This window comes from Accipiter gentilis, chromosome 5 (assembly GCF_929443795.1).
Source record: "Accipiter gentilis chromosome 5, bAccGen1.1, whole genome shotgun sequence".
Classification (NCBI taxonomy): domain Eukaryota; kingdom Metazoa; phylum Chordata; class Aves; order Accipitriformes; family Accipitridae; genus Astur; species Astur gentilis.
The window spans coordinates 13,154,070-13,169,144 of record NC_064884.1 but is presented as its reverse complement, the minus strand read 5'-3'; the positions used below and the strand labels follow the sequence as shown (position 1 = coordinate 13,169,144).

General features: G+C 34.8%; 1 protein-coding gene across 14 annotated transcripts in view; it reads left to right on the top strand.

Moving 5' to 3' along the window:
* USP34 (ubiquitin specific peptidase 34) overlaps nucleotides 1-15,075 on the top strand; it is a 147,310-nt gene that overhangs the window by 113,685 nt on the left and 18,550 nt on the right. For 13 of the 14 annotated variants that reach the window (XR_007506089.1, XR_007506088.1, XR_007506093.1 and 10 more), the window contains 13 exons: nucleotides 911-991; nucleotides 2,179-2,264; nucleotides 3,466-3,634; nucleotides 3,719-3,793; nucleotides 4,363-4,514; nucleotides 4,929-4,977; nucleotides 5,083-5,187; nucleotides 5,311-5,355; nucleotides 6,784-6,888; nucleotides 9,358-9,505; nucleotides 10,520-11,154; nucleotides 12,652-12,809; nucleotides 14,047-14,125. Coding sequence is in view for 1 of the 14 variants with exons in the window: in XM_049801085.1 (XP_049657042.1) it covers nucleotides 911-991; nucleotides 2,179-2,264; nucleotides 3,466-3,634; nucleotides 3,719-3,793; nucleotides 4,363-4,514; nucleotides 4,929-4,977; nucleotides 5,083-5,187; nucleotides 5,311-5,355; nucleotides 6,784-6,888; nucleotides 9,358-9,505; nucleotides 10,520-11,154; nucleotides 12,652-12,809; nucleotides 14,047-14,125 (1,887 nt within the window). In the remaining 13 variants the exon portion in view is untranslated. The remainder of the gene's footprint in view (nucleotides 1-910; nucleotides 992-2,178; nucleotides 2,265-3,465; nucleotides 3,635-3,718; nucleotides 3,794-4,362; nucleotides 4,515-4,928; nucleotides 4,978-5,082; nucleotides 5,188-5,310; nucleotides 5,356-6,783; nucleotides 6,889-9,357; nucleotides 9,506-10,519; nucleotides 11,155-12,651; nucleotides 12,810-14,046; nucleotides 14,126-15,075) is intronic. The other variant, XR_007506094.1, reaches the window with a different exon arrangement.

The window sequence follows — 15,075 nt, the reverse complement described above, 5'->3', positions numbered from 1 at the left end:
AGTGGGAGAGGGATTGAGAAACTATAGACAAAAAGTCACTGTGGTGTTGCAAAAACCCCATCTCAAAAAATTTTGAGATACTGAAGGAAAGTTTGTGATAGACATTCTATGATAATTTGAATGTACAAGGACCCTGATACATACTGTATCCTGCATTAGACCTTGTTCAGTACAAATTAATTAAATTCATTGTTCTTTTATAGATTGATTCTAGTTTGTTAAATTGTTATATAATACTGAGTATTTGGGTGATATGGTTTTGTTAGTATGGTATAGTCCTAAGATGCTTAAAATGAGTGAAGACATTTAATGTAGTAAAAAATACTCAGGTACAATTAAGAACAACAACTTGGATTCTTTAATTTAAACTGCTTTGCCTTCTGAATAAAACAAAATCTGTGGAGCCAGAATACTCAGTTGTATTATTTGCTGAGTCTAACTTTGAATGAATCATTCTCTGGTATTTTTATACATTTTCTGTCTCTGGAGGTGGTAAGGCTTTTCCACGTTTTAAAATGCAAAAGGTATCTAATTCAGTAACTACATTCTTGTTTAAGCCTATCCCTATTCTAGAAGATTCTTCAGCTTATGCTTCATTGTAAGCATCATTTTTTATTCTGTTGACATCACTTTTCAGGATAAGCGTGTCCTTCCAGAGAATTGAATAATGGCATGCAGAACCCAGGGATAAGAAGATACTGGATATAAACTTACATTGATGTTTACTGCTACTGATCTTTATTCCTTTCTTGTCATGCACAGAAGACATTTAGATTTCCCTTGGTTTAATACTTGCTTATTCCTTAATAATAGTAACATCAATTTCTCTTCAGACTTTAATATCATGCAAAAAGAAGATTGGACTAGAACAAGTTTGGAACAAAACTAACAAAGTATGTATCTTCTGCAGTGGTTTTTGGATCGTATGGCTGATGATGATTGGTGGCCAATGCAGATTCTAATAAAGTGTCCCAATCAGATTGTGAGACAGGTAAGAAAAAATGTTCCTTTTTAAGTCAAGTGAGTACTTGACCTTTGAACAGAAATGGCCGATTATTATGACACATACAAAGATTCTGCAAGTTTTTATTAATACCTGTAATTATCTTAGTCTTTTTCTATTCTTGCGTAAGCTTTAGAGAAAATATTTGACCATGGGAGCGTTATTGTTGTTTGAAACAAAATCAATATTGCTGTAGTGCTGTAGTTGTACAGTTAGGATCACAAAATGTCACAATAGATACAAATTAAGTTTTTTACAACTCCCACATGATCTCTACAAATTTGAACACTTTACATTAAAAATGTTTTTCTTCTGAATTGGTTCAACAATAATGTGTCAAGACACACATTCAGAAAATAAAAAATAACAAATTATGTACATTCAGTAGTCCTAATGGAAGCTTCACTTCTGAACTTCTGCCTTTGGGTTTTGTAGATAGATTTAATTTTATAACCTTATGCCACAAAGTTTTGTTAATGCCCTTTTCTGGAAATGTTTAAAATTGAATAAACCCTACATTAGTAGCATTTGGATAGTCACAGATACAAATACTATTAATAGTTTCACTTAAAAGTATATTTCTATTGCAAGTTCTTTAGGTAAAACTTTAGCAATTACTTTATCTCACCTGAACCTTTCAATTGGTTTAACTTTTCTGATTATTAAAGTAATATTTCCATATAGAACCATACATAGTTTCTGTATGCAACCCATTATTGAATATATTTCATGGGAGAACTCTATGCAAGATGTTAGGCAAAGCTCTAATCATTGATGAATGTTTCATAAATTAAAAATTACTGGAAGGAGTTTCCTTAAAATTTTCTTACAGCCAGAGGTAAAATAAAAAAACCTTGCCAAATATATCTAAACATTTCAGAAGACAGAGATTGAAGAAAAAATAACATTTATGAACAGCAGTCTTAAGTCATGTTTCAGTAGTATACAGTCCACACCAATATTAAAAACTTTTTAGGGTTCCTCCATCAGATTTGTTTATAAAACTAGGTTTGACTATGCTGTTAAAATACACTTAGAAATGGAATGTGGGCATCTCAATCTCAGCTTTAACTTTGAATCGCATAGGAGACAGAATATTCTTGGCTTAGAAAATATGTATTGACATATATGTAAAAGAATGAACATGTGGAGTTCATTTACTTATGCATTTGCAGATGTTCCAGCGTTTGTGTATTCATGTGATACAGAGGCTGAGGCCAGTGCATGCACATCTTTATCTCCAGCCAGGAATGGAAGACTGGTAAAATAATAACACCTGAAAACTTCTATTTATTACATGTGCTACAGCAATTGCTTTTGTTTAATGAACTATTCAAAATGGTCTTATAAACCTAAAATAGTACTGTTTTAATTGTTTAGTATTCTACCCAAAATGTTCTGATTTATTTAAAAATATTATTGTGGTTGGAAAAGCCAGTGTCTAAAGAGACATTGTTTGAAACATTTGTTTCCTTAGACTAGATATTCAGCAGTCTTTCTTTTCACTGCCAGTAATACACTGCAAGTGTAAATCTCACTACTTATGAGAATCCAATTGCAAATTCAGAGGCATATAGGTGCAAATTTTGATTTGTGCCTCCGATGAAAGAGGCTGGAGATGAGAGTCTTGTTCTGTGTCATATAGCTAAATCGCAGTTTTTGTCAAAAAATAGGAAAAAACCTATTGGATTCTATTTTGTACTGCTAATTCTCAAGAAAACTGTCACTTTGTCTCCAATTATGAAATATTTCTTCTTTTTGATAGATAATGAGAAAAAGAAGAAAGTGTTTTTTCTTTTATCTCTTGGGTTAAGTTTGTGATCCTGATAATAACTTTTTTCCAGACCAAAAATGGCAGAGCTTGTAATAAGTATACTGCTATAACACAATTCAGGATGTGAAGATACAGTTTTCATGGCAAAAAATAGAATTTAGTTTTCTCTGGAAGCCTTACTTTAAAAGACTCTGTCACTTATTTTGTTCAGTGATAAGATCCAACTTTCAGTAGATGAATAAGGTTGAAAGTGCATGTTTTCTGCCCTGTCAGCATGTTGTATATGTGTTTAGCAGACTGCTTTGCCTTAGTTCCACAGTATAATTAGCTACAACAGCATTCTTTCTTGAAACTCAAGAAATGTGACTTGCAAATCGAGAAGATGATTTTAGGTAGCAGATCCCCTAATACTGTTTTTCTAAGAATACTTTTCCTGACTAGAATCATTGATTCAAAATACTAGTTTTATTAACCTTTCAACATTTTGAGTGATAGATGCTACCTTACATTAAGCCATCTTGTCATCTAGGCTATACTTGGCATAAGAGAAAGTGTTAGCGATCGGAGTATGATAGTAGGACAGAGTAGAAAACTGGAATTTTTTCAGAATTTTTTTTTTTTACTGTTTCAAGATGATTTTATGCTCCATGTATTGTGTTGAAGTATCTAAATTGGATTTTGCTTTCAGTTCGGATGACATAGATGGTCCTGTGGAAGATATTGGCAGCCGCTCTTGTGTGACACGCTTTGTGAAGACACTCTTGTCAATTATGGAGCATGGTGTTAAGCCTCACAGTAAACATCTCACAGAGTACTTTGCCTTTCTTTATGAATTTGCCAAAATGGGAGAAGAGGAAGTAAGTATAGCCTTGTAGTTTTGGGAATTAGGTATGCATATGCATGTATGTATTTTCAAATAATTCAATATCTACGTATTTCAGAGCCAGTTCTTGCTTTCACTGCAAGCCATATCTACAATGGTCCATTTCTACATGGGAACTAAAGGACCTGAAAATGTAAGTTTGAATGTCTTGTATAACAAGAACTCGTTTTTCATATTTTACATATGTGATCATTAGCACTGTGTCTCTTGAACCATCTTTCAGCTGTTAAATTAAAATTTTCACTCATACAATTTTTTTTCAATGTTTAAGTGAATATAATAATTTTAAAAGATGCGGAATTGGCTATGCTATAAACTAGTGTTTTCTGTTTAGTATAGAAGTAGCTTTTAAGTGAGCAGTTATGTTGCCCTCATCATGCTATTAATGTTAACGATTGCTTACTTCTATTGTACAACTTAAGCTTTTAAATGTACCTAGGTTTTTTTATGAAATAGACCACCATATCAGGCTATATAGTGACTTCAACCAACTTTTGCATTTGTAAATACAATTTAGCTTATGCAAAATGAATGCTTCAGCATGAAAAATCAAGCGATTAGGTATTTACCTGTTTTGATTCATGCAAGTTTATTGAGTTGTTTTGAATAAAAGAGAGGACAGAATATGTGCAAAACCATGTAAAGGCTCTTTGAAATTAAGGCTTAAAATGTCCGCATTGAAGTCACCTTTTTTTCTTTCAGCCGCAGGTTGAAGTACTTTCTGAGGAAGAAGGGGAGGAGGAGGAGGAAGAGGAAGATATACTTTCTTTAGCAGAAGAAAAATACAGGCCTGCTGCACTTGAAAAGATGATTGCTCTGATTGCTCTTCTAGTTGAACAGTCTCGCTCAGAAAGGCAAGAGCTTTTGAAAAACCAAAGTAAATTCTAATCTAAGCTTGTTCAGAAAGGAATTAGTCATTTTATGGGATGCGGGGGGTGGGTGGGCTTTTTCAACAGCATAAACAAGCTTGTATATGGGCCCATTCTATTTTTAACCATTGAAGAGAGAAATGTTTCGTCATTGTTGACCAAACAAAAGACTCGGGCTAAATCCTTAAACACATTCAGTTGCCCACATTTGGAATTCTTTTTTTATTTGGTCTGAGTAGAAAATATTTACTATTTTTGTTAAATTTTATGTCAATACTTTTATTTTTTTCTGTCTATTGTGATACAGAAGAATATAAACTAACACTACATCCTGTATTTCTGCTTAACCTTACTTAATAATCTCTGAAGTAAAATGATAAAGGGTTTTTTGTATTTTAGGCATTTGACTTTGTCACAAAATGACATGGCAGCATTAACAGGAGGAAAGGTAATTAATTTAAATATGACTGTATGAGCCTCAAAAAAAATGCACATATGTATGTGTACATATGTAATTGTAGACAATGTACTAGTATCTTATTATTTCTTTCAGGGTTTTCCTTTTTTGTTTCAACATATCCGTGATGGTATCAACATCAGGCAAACTTGCAATCTCATTTTCAGTTTGTGTCGGTACAATAATCGACTTGCAGAACATGTAAGTATCAGAAACTACAGCTATTTGTTGAAAATCTTATCTAATAAGTGTAATGGGGTGATTTTTATTATTTTAACTGAATAAGCACAAGTCTAAGTGAGTTTTGTTTGTTTTGTTTTTAAGATTGTGTCCATGCTTTTCACATCTATAGCAAAGTTGACTCCTGAGGTATGTAAACATACTACCTGTATATTAAATAATTTGTATTAATATTTTTCTGTTTTAAATTACTTAAATAATCCTTTGCTAATCAAAAATCTTGCATGGAAGATGATCCATGGAAGTTTTTGTGACATTCAGTGAAGTCTAACTGCACTGTATATTAAGTTTTCTAAAGCAGAAATCTGGTATGCAGTTTAAGATGAAAGTTTATTCAAAGCCAAATAACATATTTCTAGATTCTCCACCTATATGAATAATAAAAAATAATTGGTAACAATAAAACATGTGTGCTAGAATAAGTGGAGATACGTAATTATCGTCTGGTGGTTCAAGTTTTGGGGCACTATTTTGCAGTTCTGTGCATGCAAACACATTTCTCAGTCAGAATAAATTCCTGCCCTGGTAATAACAAAAATACTGAGAGTTCCAAATGGATTCCACATGAAAAATATATACAGAGTGCAAAAGTGTATGCTCACACAAGGACATTCTTGTATACTGCTGTCAGAAAAGAAAAAATAATCAGGAAAAATTGAGGGCATGTCTAGCAGAGGAGGCATGATCATGGTTGGAAAAGAAACGCATACTAAATCATTCTCATGACAGCTTTGCTTTGTGTGATAGAATGGGCACTATCAGATGACAGTCTACTTCCCTCCTGCCACGCTAACATTTGCTACATTTTTATGCTTTTTTTGCTTTGCACATACACACAGGCACCAGAGACATTTTTGGTGAGGTGCAAAATATATATTAATAGTAGTAACCACTTTATTGAAGTGTTGTTAAAAGCTGGGTGGCTCTTAAAAAACTTTAAAAAAAAAAATTCATATTAGATCCAACATGTTAGAATAGAAGTGGTGGTTCGTTTCAGAGGAAGATGGTATGAAAATAATAATGATGAGTGTAAACCCTCAAAATGTGATTCTTTTGGATGAACTTTTCACGATCCATGTTACGTGTTATGCAAATATATAAAAATAATAGCTTCTCTGAGATAGTGAAATCTTCTGTCTATGTAAAACAGCATAAATTGGTGAATTCTTCAAGACTGTACAGCTTGATTCCCCAACTTTTTGTTCAGAATAATGTCTGTGTCAGAGAATATGTACTGTTATTTCCTTGTAGCTTCAGATTTCTAGTAGACTGACCTTGCGTAGAATGATCATGTTGCCTTGCACTAGCTATATAAGAAGTGGCTTACTTCTACTGTATCCACATGTGGATACAGGAGTATTGAGATATATATGTATATGTGTGGATTATTTACAGATATAATAATACGGGTTTAAAAGTAATATAAATTTTCATGTCAAAAGTTCATAGAAATATATTTTTATGCAAATGTTTGGGGTTTTTTTTAAAGTCTCTAAAAAAATTAGTGGATGAAATTAAATGGATCAAAATGGATATTTTTATTTTTATGCATTACAGGCAGCCAATCCTTTTTTCAAATTGCTGACCATGCTGATGGAATTTGCTGGTGGACCTCCAGGAATGCCACCCTTTGCTTCTTACATTCTGCAGAGGATATGGGAGGTACAACATGTAAAAGAAAACGGAAGCTAAATTGTCTTTCTCTTGTTCATTCTTTTATGTCTATGAAAGGAATTTACATGTAATTCTCATCCTTGCTGCATCATTTCATGATTTTTTTTAATGACCATTTCTTTTCCGAATAAACAGCAACAGCTAATAGACATTTAAAAGTTGTGCTCAAACTTTTAATGTTATTTGAACAGCATTCTGGTTAACTGGTATTTCAGTTTAAATTTTAGTTTAATGAGAAATTACTTGATCCATAATAAAGGTCTAGAATGCTTCTTCTAGGCAAATTCCACTTATTTTTCTCAGTTAGCCTTTTGTAAGGACTAAAACGTTTCAAGACCCATCATTCGTTAGGGTTTTTTTGTCCACTATGTACTGGTTCTTTGAATATTTGTTTGATGTTTTTTGTTCTCTGTAAAATACTCATTAACATTTTTAACCCATAATATAGTGCTAAATTCAATCTAGTGGATAATTGCTGTGGTGCAGGACCATTCTTGCTTGCATTTCTAAAGCAAGAAAGAGACTTTTTAACCAAGTTGGCACAGGGATAAATTCCTTTACCTGAGCAATAGATTAGGAATTAAAACTTTCACTATAACTGCTCTTTGAGTTCCTAGTGTGATTTACTGTCTTTATTACTGCCTAAGAATGGTGTGTACAGCCTGAAGACTGCTGAGGACAAGCTGTTGAACGTTTGTTCCCTTTAATACTTTTTAAAAAGCGGGGCTGGGGTTTGTAGAAGATTATTACTGTGCAGAATTGTGACATGGTAAAACACAAACCTGTCTTACCCACTGAAGCACTGTGGGATAGAATATGGATTGCTGTTCAAAAGTATTTTACTCCTGGTTGGGAGCAGTTATCGGATAGGAACCGCTAGGTAATCTGGGAAAGCGTATACCAAGTCTGATCTGAATATGAATTAGCTGTAACTGCTGTACCTCTGGTAAAGAGAGTTCAAACAGTGGATCTCAAGGTCAAAAATCACATCTAGCTGCTTTCTGTATACGGGGAGGTTGTAGGTTACGAACTTCTCTCAGCAATAAGGAAACCTTTCCAAGAGAATTTTTGTAATTAAACTTCATACGACAATATGCAAGTTGTGGCATGAAGTAAGTACCTGTGCTTCGTGCTTCAGACAGCCACAAAGTTTAGGTATGTAACTTGTTAAGCAATCCTGTTTTTTATTTCCCTCCTTATTCTTACTACACAAACTGAACCGACAGGGGAAGCAAGCTGGTGACAGGTTTCTGTTGGAAAGTCAAGCTTTTAGCATTCGAAGACATCGGGTTCAGTCTCTGGTGTTGCCAGCATCATTATCCTTACCTTGTTGACACAGCCCTAGAGATATAAATTGTGTAGGCAGGGATGAAAGGCCCAGTAGTTAATGCACAGACAGACAGATTTAGGGTGTAGAACCTACTTTTGCAGCCACTCCAGTTTCTACAAGTCATTAAAAAGTGATTGAGCTATGAAGACAGTGAAAAATTACAGTCTTTTTCTTGGAGATACCCTCCAGCTATTACAGAGGAAATTTGACAGATCGATTTGTCATTTCTAAAAAAAGGGAGGAGATTGTTCTTAATATGTTTATTTTTAAATTGAGATTAAAATTTTATAAGCAGAGTTTTGGTCGTCAGCTGCTTATAGTCTTCAGGTGTATTAGAGTAGTTGGGAACAGCTTCAGCAATCCAGCAAATGGTTTCTTAGATATGTTAGAGTTCCTTTTTCCTTGTTTGTGCATCTGGGCCTCAAGGTAAAAAGAAAACAGTTTTTAAAAACTAGCAAATGAACAAACTACTTTTATTGGCCTAATGTCAACAAATTTTCAACCACACAGAACCAGAAAGGCACAGGAAGAAGCTATGTTTTCTCCTTATTATCTGCAAGGCTTTGATAACTGTACAAGAGCACTCCACAGGCTTTTCATTACCTTTGAAAAGCACTAGATTAATTTCTTCCTTGAAATTGCATATACATAAAAACCATAATAGTTACCCTCAGCATGAAGCTATATGAACATACTTGCATGCCATTTATGTTCTTCTGATGTAACTTGGCTAAAAATACTGATTCAGCGTTAAGGTTTTGTTAGCTATTTAAAAAGAAAAGATGTATTTGTTTATAAAGACCAGATTGTTCAGTTTCCTAAGTGCTTAACATTTCAATCATTAAATATCTCAAAATATGCAGAAAGGGTATGTAGAGTAACTTCCTGGACATAGATTGAACTTTCAGAAGCTCTGCATGAGATTCAGAAGCACAAACCAGTGAAACTTAATAAGGGTTTTCTTTGTCAGCCAGAGCGTCTCAGTCTTGTAGCTGTTTTGATAGTTCGAAGTGATTTTGAAAAAATATTTTTAAAGTCTTAGTAGTTATTTTTAGGGTTTTTTAATACCATCAGTACATATTGCCAAGGTGAATGTATTCTTTTTTATTTTTCCCCTTTTCTTTCAGGTCATTGAATACAACCCATCTCAGTGCCTGGATTGGCTGGCTGTGCAAACACCTCGAAATAAACTAGCTCACAGCTGGGTGCTGCAAAATATGGAAAACTGGGTTGAACGTTTTCTTCTGGCACACAACTATCCTAGAGTGAGAACTTGTAAGTTAATTTAAATTGAAGAGAATTATTCTTCTGTTGTAGCAAGTTACTATGTATGGGGTATTTCTGTCACAAGTGAAATACATGCTCTTGTGCTTGCCTTTTCCTTTTCCAATTGTTTTAGAATTGCTGTATTTTCAGATATTAGTACAGCTGTGGTGCCTCATGAAGACATGCTACTGGTTTTGATGAAAACTGTTTTGATTTCATAACTCGAATGATACATTAGTAGGTTCTTCATCTTATGTGGTTAATCTACTAGATTCAGGAAAACCCAAAGAAGAAAAAGAGCTAATCCAAGAGGTTCTCCATAGTGTCCATCACACAGTTGTACTGTAGGTAGGAGTAGACCATGTTCTTCTTTCACCCCTCACAGAGTAATCTTCAGTTGAGTCCTTTGAACTTGTGGATCAAGGAGAAGCAGCCTGTGTATCTCCCCATCTCTAGGGTGTCCTGGCGCTCTGTTTTTTTCTACCAGGAATCACACTGTCAGATTGCCAGATCACGTTTTCAGCCTTTCCTGTGTCTAAAGTTTTTTATAAAGGAGATTCCACAGTAACAGGCCACACTGAACTTTAATACGTTTTCTGTGGTTGAGGGAGATGTGGAAACTGGCAGTACAGCTTTGCAACAGACTCCAGTTGTAAACATCTCTGAAGAGGTAATGACTTGTTGTTGATCAAGCAGTGGACAGTTTAGTCACAGAAAACGTCTGGGTTTGTATTTCTGTGATGGGATGCATTGTTTTAGAAGAGTTAGAACCAAGCAGCAGGCAGGAATATAATGTAAAGAGGCCTGAAAGTAAATCTCAACACCACTTTTAACATGCTTTGTGCTAGACTTACCACTCTGATTATTTTTTTCCATCTCTAGTGTGAATATAGTAATACCAGATTCTGTAAAATGCTTTGAAATCTGTAAATGGAACATACACTGTAATTTAACTTCTGTTTAAATGGCTGTTACGCATGTATGTCATTTTCAAAGGTGTAACAAATTTGTTTTTATTTGAAGCTGCAGCCTATCTCTTGGTGTCGCTTATTCCGAGCAATTCCTTCCGTCAGATGTTCCGATCAACCCGCTCTTTGCACATCCCTACACGCGATCTGCCTCTCAGTCCAGATACTACAGTAGTTCTTCATCAAGTCTACAATGTGCTTCTTGGCCTTCTTTCAAGAGCTAAGCTATATGTTGATGCTGCTGTTCATGGCACTACAAAACTTGTGCCCTACTTCAGTTTCATGACATACTGTTTGATCTCAAAAACTGAGAAACTCATGTTTTCTACTTACTTCATGGACTTATGGAACCTTTTCCAGCCTAAACTTTCTGAGCCGGCTATAGCCACCAACCACAACAAACAGGCTTTGCTGTCTTTTTGGTATAATGTATGTGTTGACTGTCCAGAGAACGTACGCCTTATTGTACAGAATCCCGTGGTGACGAAGAACATTGCCTTCAATTACATCCTCGCAGACCATGACGATCAGGATGTGGTGCTCTTTAACCGTGGGATGCTGCCTGCCTACTATGGCATCCTACGCCTCTGCTGTGAGCAGTCCCCTGCGTTCACGAGGCAGTTGGCTTCTCACCAGAATATCCAGTGGGCCTTTAAGAATCTCACGCCACATGCCAGTCAGTACCCAGGAGTAAGTAGATGGATACCAAAGAATACTGTTTCATTGTTAGTATTTTCTCTCTTCCTGAATGTCTCTTTTAATGAAAAAGATGAAAAGACTGACAATGTATCCACTGGTGAAAGCATTATATTTTGATTTCCTGGTATAAGTAATTAATAATTTATTTAGATCTGATTACTGTACTTTGTGGGGTGATTGTTTTGGATTTTCTTCTTTGCTGAGTAGCAGTTGCAGAGATGTTTTTTTCTGGAAGCAGACACTGGTGTTCCCACTGTTCTTCAATATTCTGTATGCCAGTCTAGTGGTAAGAAACAAGGAATAGCCTTTAATGGTGGTCTCAAGAAAGTGTGTTGCATTCTAACACACCAAGTTGGAGGAATTCCCAGTGAGTTTCTTTGCTTTCAGTTTCTGGAATAGGGCCAAGATTTAGCCTGCTGCATTCAAATGGAGGATGGCCTCATGTTTGCCTTGGGAACACTTGTGTACCTTTTGCAAAACACTGGTACGCTGGGAGCTGCATTGTCTACAACATTATGACTCCTGCAGTAGAGAGTGGATACTAGTTAAAATAGTCCATGTGTAAGAGTGAAAAAACAGGCTTACAAAGTTTTTAAGAGGCAAAGTATGCATTTTTGCATGATTACTCCATGAATGTTGCTTTGAGGTCCTTCATAGGTGTAAGAGGACAGAAAGAATACAAAGATTTTTCTTCACTATGTAGAGGAGGAGGATGCATGCAATCTTCTATGTTGAACTGCTGTTCTAGTTCAGCTCTCAGAGTAAATTTATAGTCTGACAGTCCTGGGAGGAGTATTCCTGCTGCTTTCATTGTTTGCATCTCCCCTCGGAAGTCTCAGTTTGTCTTGCAAGGGACTTTTAGTTACTCCACCAGGTTTAGTGTTTCCCCTGCATGTGGGACTTCAGCAAGTTTTAGCATAAGCAGCTTTCTGAATTCTGTTACTTGGAATATAGTATTATCATCAGAGAATGCACACACCCGTGCAGCATGTAGATGACTCCCTACATTCCTTAAGGAAAGCCAGGAAGTTTGGAGTTTGGTCACATGGATCAGGATTTCAGATTCTTTCATACATATATATGTCTGTGTGTGTATGTGACAATGAGCTGTGCTGTTAGGAAGCATCAAAATATCCATTTAAGGTTCAGAAAGGTTATCTCAAATATCTGTGTCCTAATCCACACAGTAAATAGCAAAGGCTGAAAGCAAACTACATTCAAGATAGATAAGAAATATCCACAATTTCTATGTCAGAAGTTTAGTTTTTAAGAACGGTTTAGTTTTAATTATTAAGGTTAAAATGTTGTCTGCTGATTTTATAATTTTGTTTTAATGCTTAAAAATGTATTCCCATCTAAGTTTGCTTACGTATGTTTGTTCTATGTGTTACTTACTAGAAGTAATACACAATAAGTAATGCACAATAAGATATAAAGCATAACATACTGAGAGATATTACTCTAACCTAATGTTTTTGTGTGTTTTAGGCAGTAGAAGAGCTGTTTAATCTCATGCAACTGTTTGTAGCTCAGAGACCAGACATGAGAGAGGAGGAGATAGAAGACATAAAGCAATTTAAGAAAACAACCATAAGCTGTTACCTGCGCTGCTTGGACGGACGGTCTTGTTGGACTACTTTAATAAGGTACGTTAGTAGTGAAGTTGTAGTGTAATAATCTAATCCTATTTGAATAAGAACTATATTTTACCAAATGTGAAGTACAATAAAAGTTAGTGTTATTATTCTTATATTCTTTTTGAAAAAGTTTTGGGGCTACTTTTATTCAAAAGTAAGAAACAGAAAGTTAGTTATAACTTTTTTTTTTTCCAAAATCCATTCTTTGTGAATATAATTTATTTTAGAATGTTTCCTCAGCTGGAAATTCAGAAGCTAAGCAAATATTTTACAATAAACAGGTGTAAACCAAGATGTTAAGGTTCAAAAAGAAACACTGTGACAAAATTGCATCAGTAGAGCCCTTGGAAAAAAGCTAAAGCCAAGTCAATCAATGTTCTAATTCAGCATTTAAGCTGAAATTCCATTCTCAGCCTACCATGATTAGTCCAGATGGGCAAAGCAGTAATTTCAGCTGCTGTTGTTGACATTTGTTATTTTGGGGCAGAAATAGTTTTTTTTTAGAAATTGTGCCTGGGGGACAGAGCTTTATTGTATCTTCAAGTAGTTTTTCATTTCTAGTCTTAGTAGTACATCTGAAACTGTCGCTTGGGTATTTTCAGTACAACTATAAATTGCCTGTGTATGTAGGTCAGGTGTTGGGGTTTTAAATGCAACTGTTGATGCATTGAAACACTCCTGTGAAAAGGAAAAATGGGCTGTGTTACCTTGAAGGGATTATGTACAGTCATCTGTCACAGAGTGCAATCAGATTTTCCCAAATGCTCTGGAAGAGTTGTTATGTTAAGACGATCCATTCATTAGCATAATCCTTTATTTTCTGTTCTGCTGTAAGCATAAAATACTCTGACAGAAATGTTTTTATACGTTTAAAAGTCCCAACGTATGCTTAACTGAACCTATCTAAATGTATCATTTCACAGGCATAAACTTCTGTCTTTTGAAGTACATTATTTTCCTCAGTTTTTGGCATTTTTGGAGACAGTATTTGGGAAATAATTCTGTAAGGGCTGTTCATAAATTACTTTTGATAACATGAAGTTGACATAAAGACAGTTGACATCAGAGGCTTTTTTTTAATGAAAAAGTGGGGGAGGAAATGAAGAACTATGTTCTTTTGGGGTTTCTTTGTTCTGTGATTATTTTTGAAAATACAGCATGAGCATAATAATTTTAAGCATTTGTATGAATTATGAAAAGATGGTATGTAATTTTCAGTGTTCTCAATGTTTGGATTTTTTCCTAGTGCCTTCAGAATATTATTAGAATCTGATGAAGACAGACTTCTTGTTGTGTTTAATAGAGGATTGATTCTGATGACTGAGGTAAATACTTTGTTATTTAATTAAAATAAACATCTCGCTTTCTCATCAAGTCATCCCTTCCTTCCTGACGATGTGTTTGCTTTAAATTGTTTTAGTATGGTATCATATGAAATATATTGGTTAAGTACTGGCATACATGTTAAAACCTGAAAATCTTAAGGGTCATAAGAAGGGAAAAAAAAATTTACCAGACTTTTTTTGTATGTCTGAACACTAATGTAGGAGGTTTAGTGAGTAAATTTGAGGCAATACAAATCTTAATACAGCATGAAGATAACATGTTAGTTGATACCAGTGATTTGGTAGGATAGCTAATAAAAGGATGTAGCTTAAATAGGAAAGATGAGCAAGAAATAAAAAGGTGTTGTGTCATCTCGTATATCAAGGGTAGATACAATGGCTCTGAGATTCATAATAGTAAAGTAGATCTGCTGAAGAAGTTGCAACTACTAAGAGATGTCATGAGTAGTAAGGAATCAGTCTTGGTTTTCTTCACATAGGTACTTCCCCTGTCATCTTTAATAAGATTTCTTTAGTAGTAAAAAGAAGATCAGGAAAATGTTTGCCAGCTTCTCAAGAGAGAGGAGTCAGTTTATGCTTTTTTTGGTGTTATTCTCTTCATTACAGATCAGCTGGGAGTGAATGGCTGAGCACAGTCACGCAGTTTTACTAGTTAAGAAGGCAACAGGTTAAAATACAGAAATAAAGGATACTCAGATGCAGTTGTGATTAATATTTCTGAACACTTCTCTGAGGCACTTTTGAGGCAATTCTCCCTTTCTTTCCTACCTATTTTGCTTTTGTTTGCAAGGAGTGGTCTAAGAACACACAAATTAAATTGCTTTTCAATGAAAGTAAACCTAAAACGCATTTCTGGAGCTCATATAGTATATTCCAGTTGTAAATGGATATTTGGTCCATGAGACCAGACCAGAGTTAATTCAAAATAG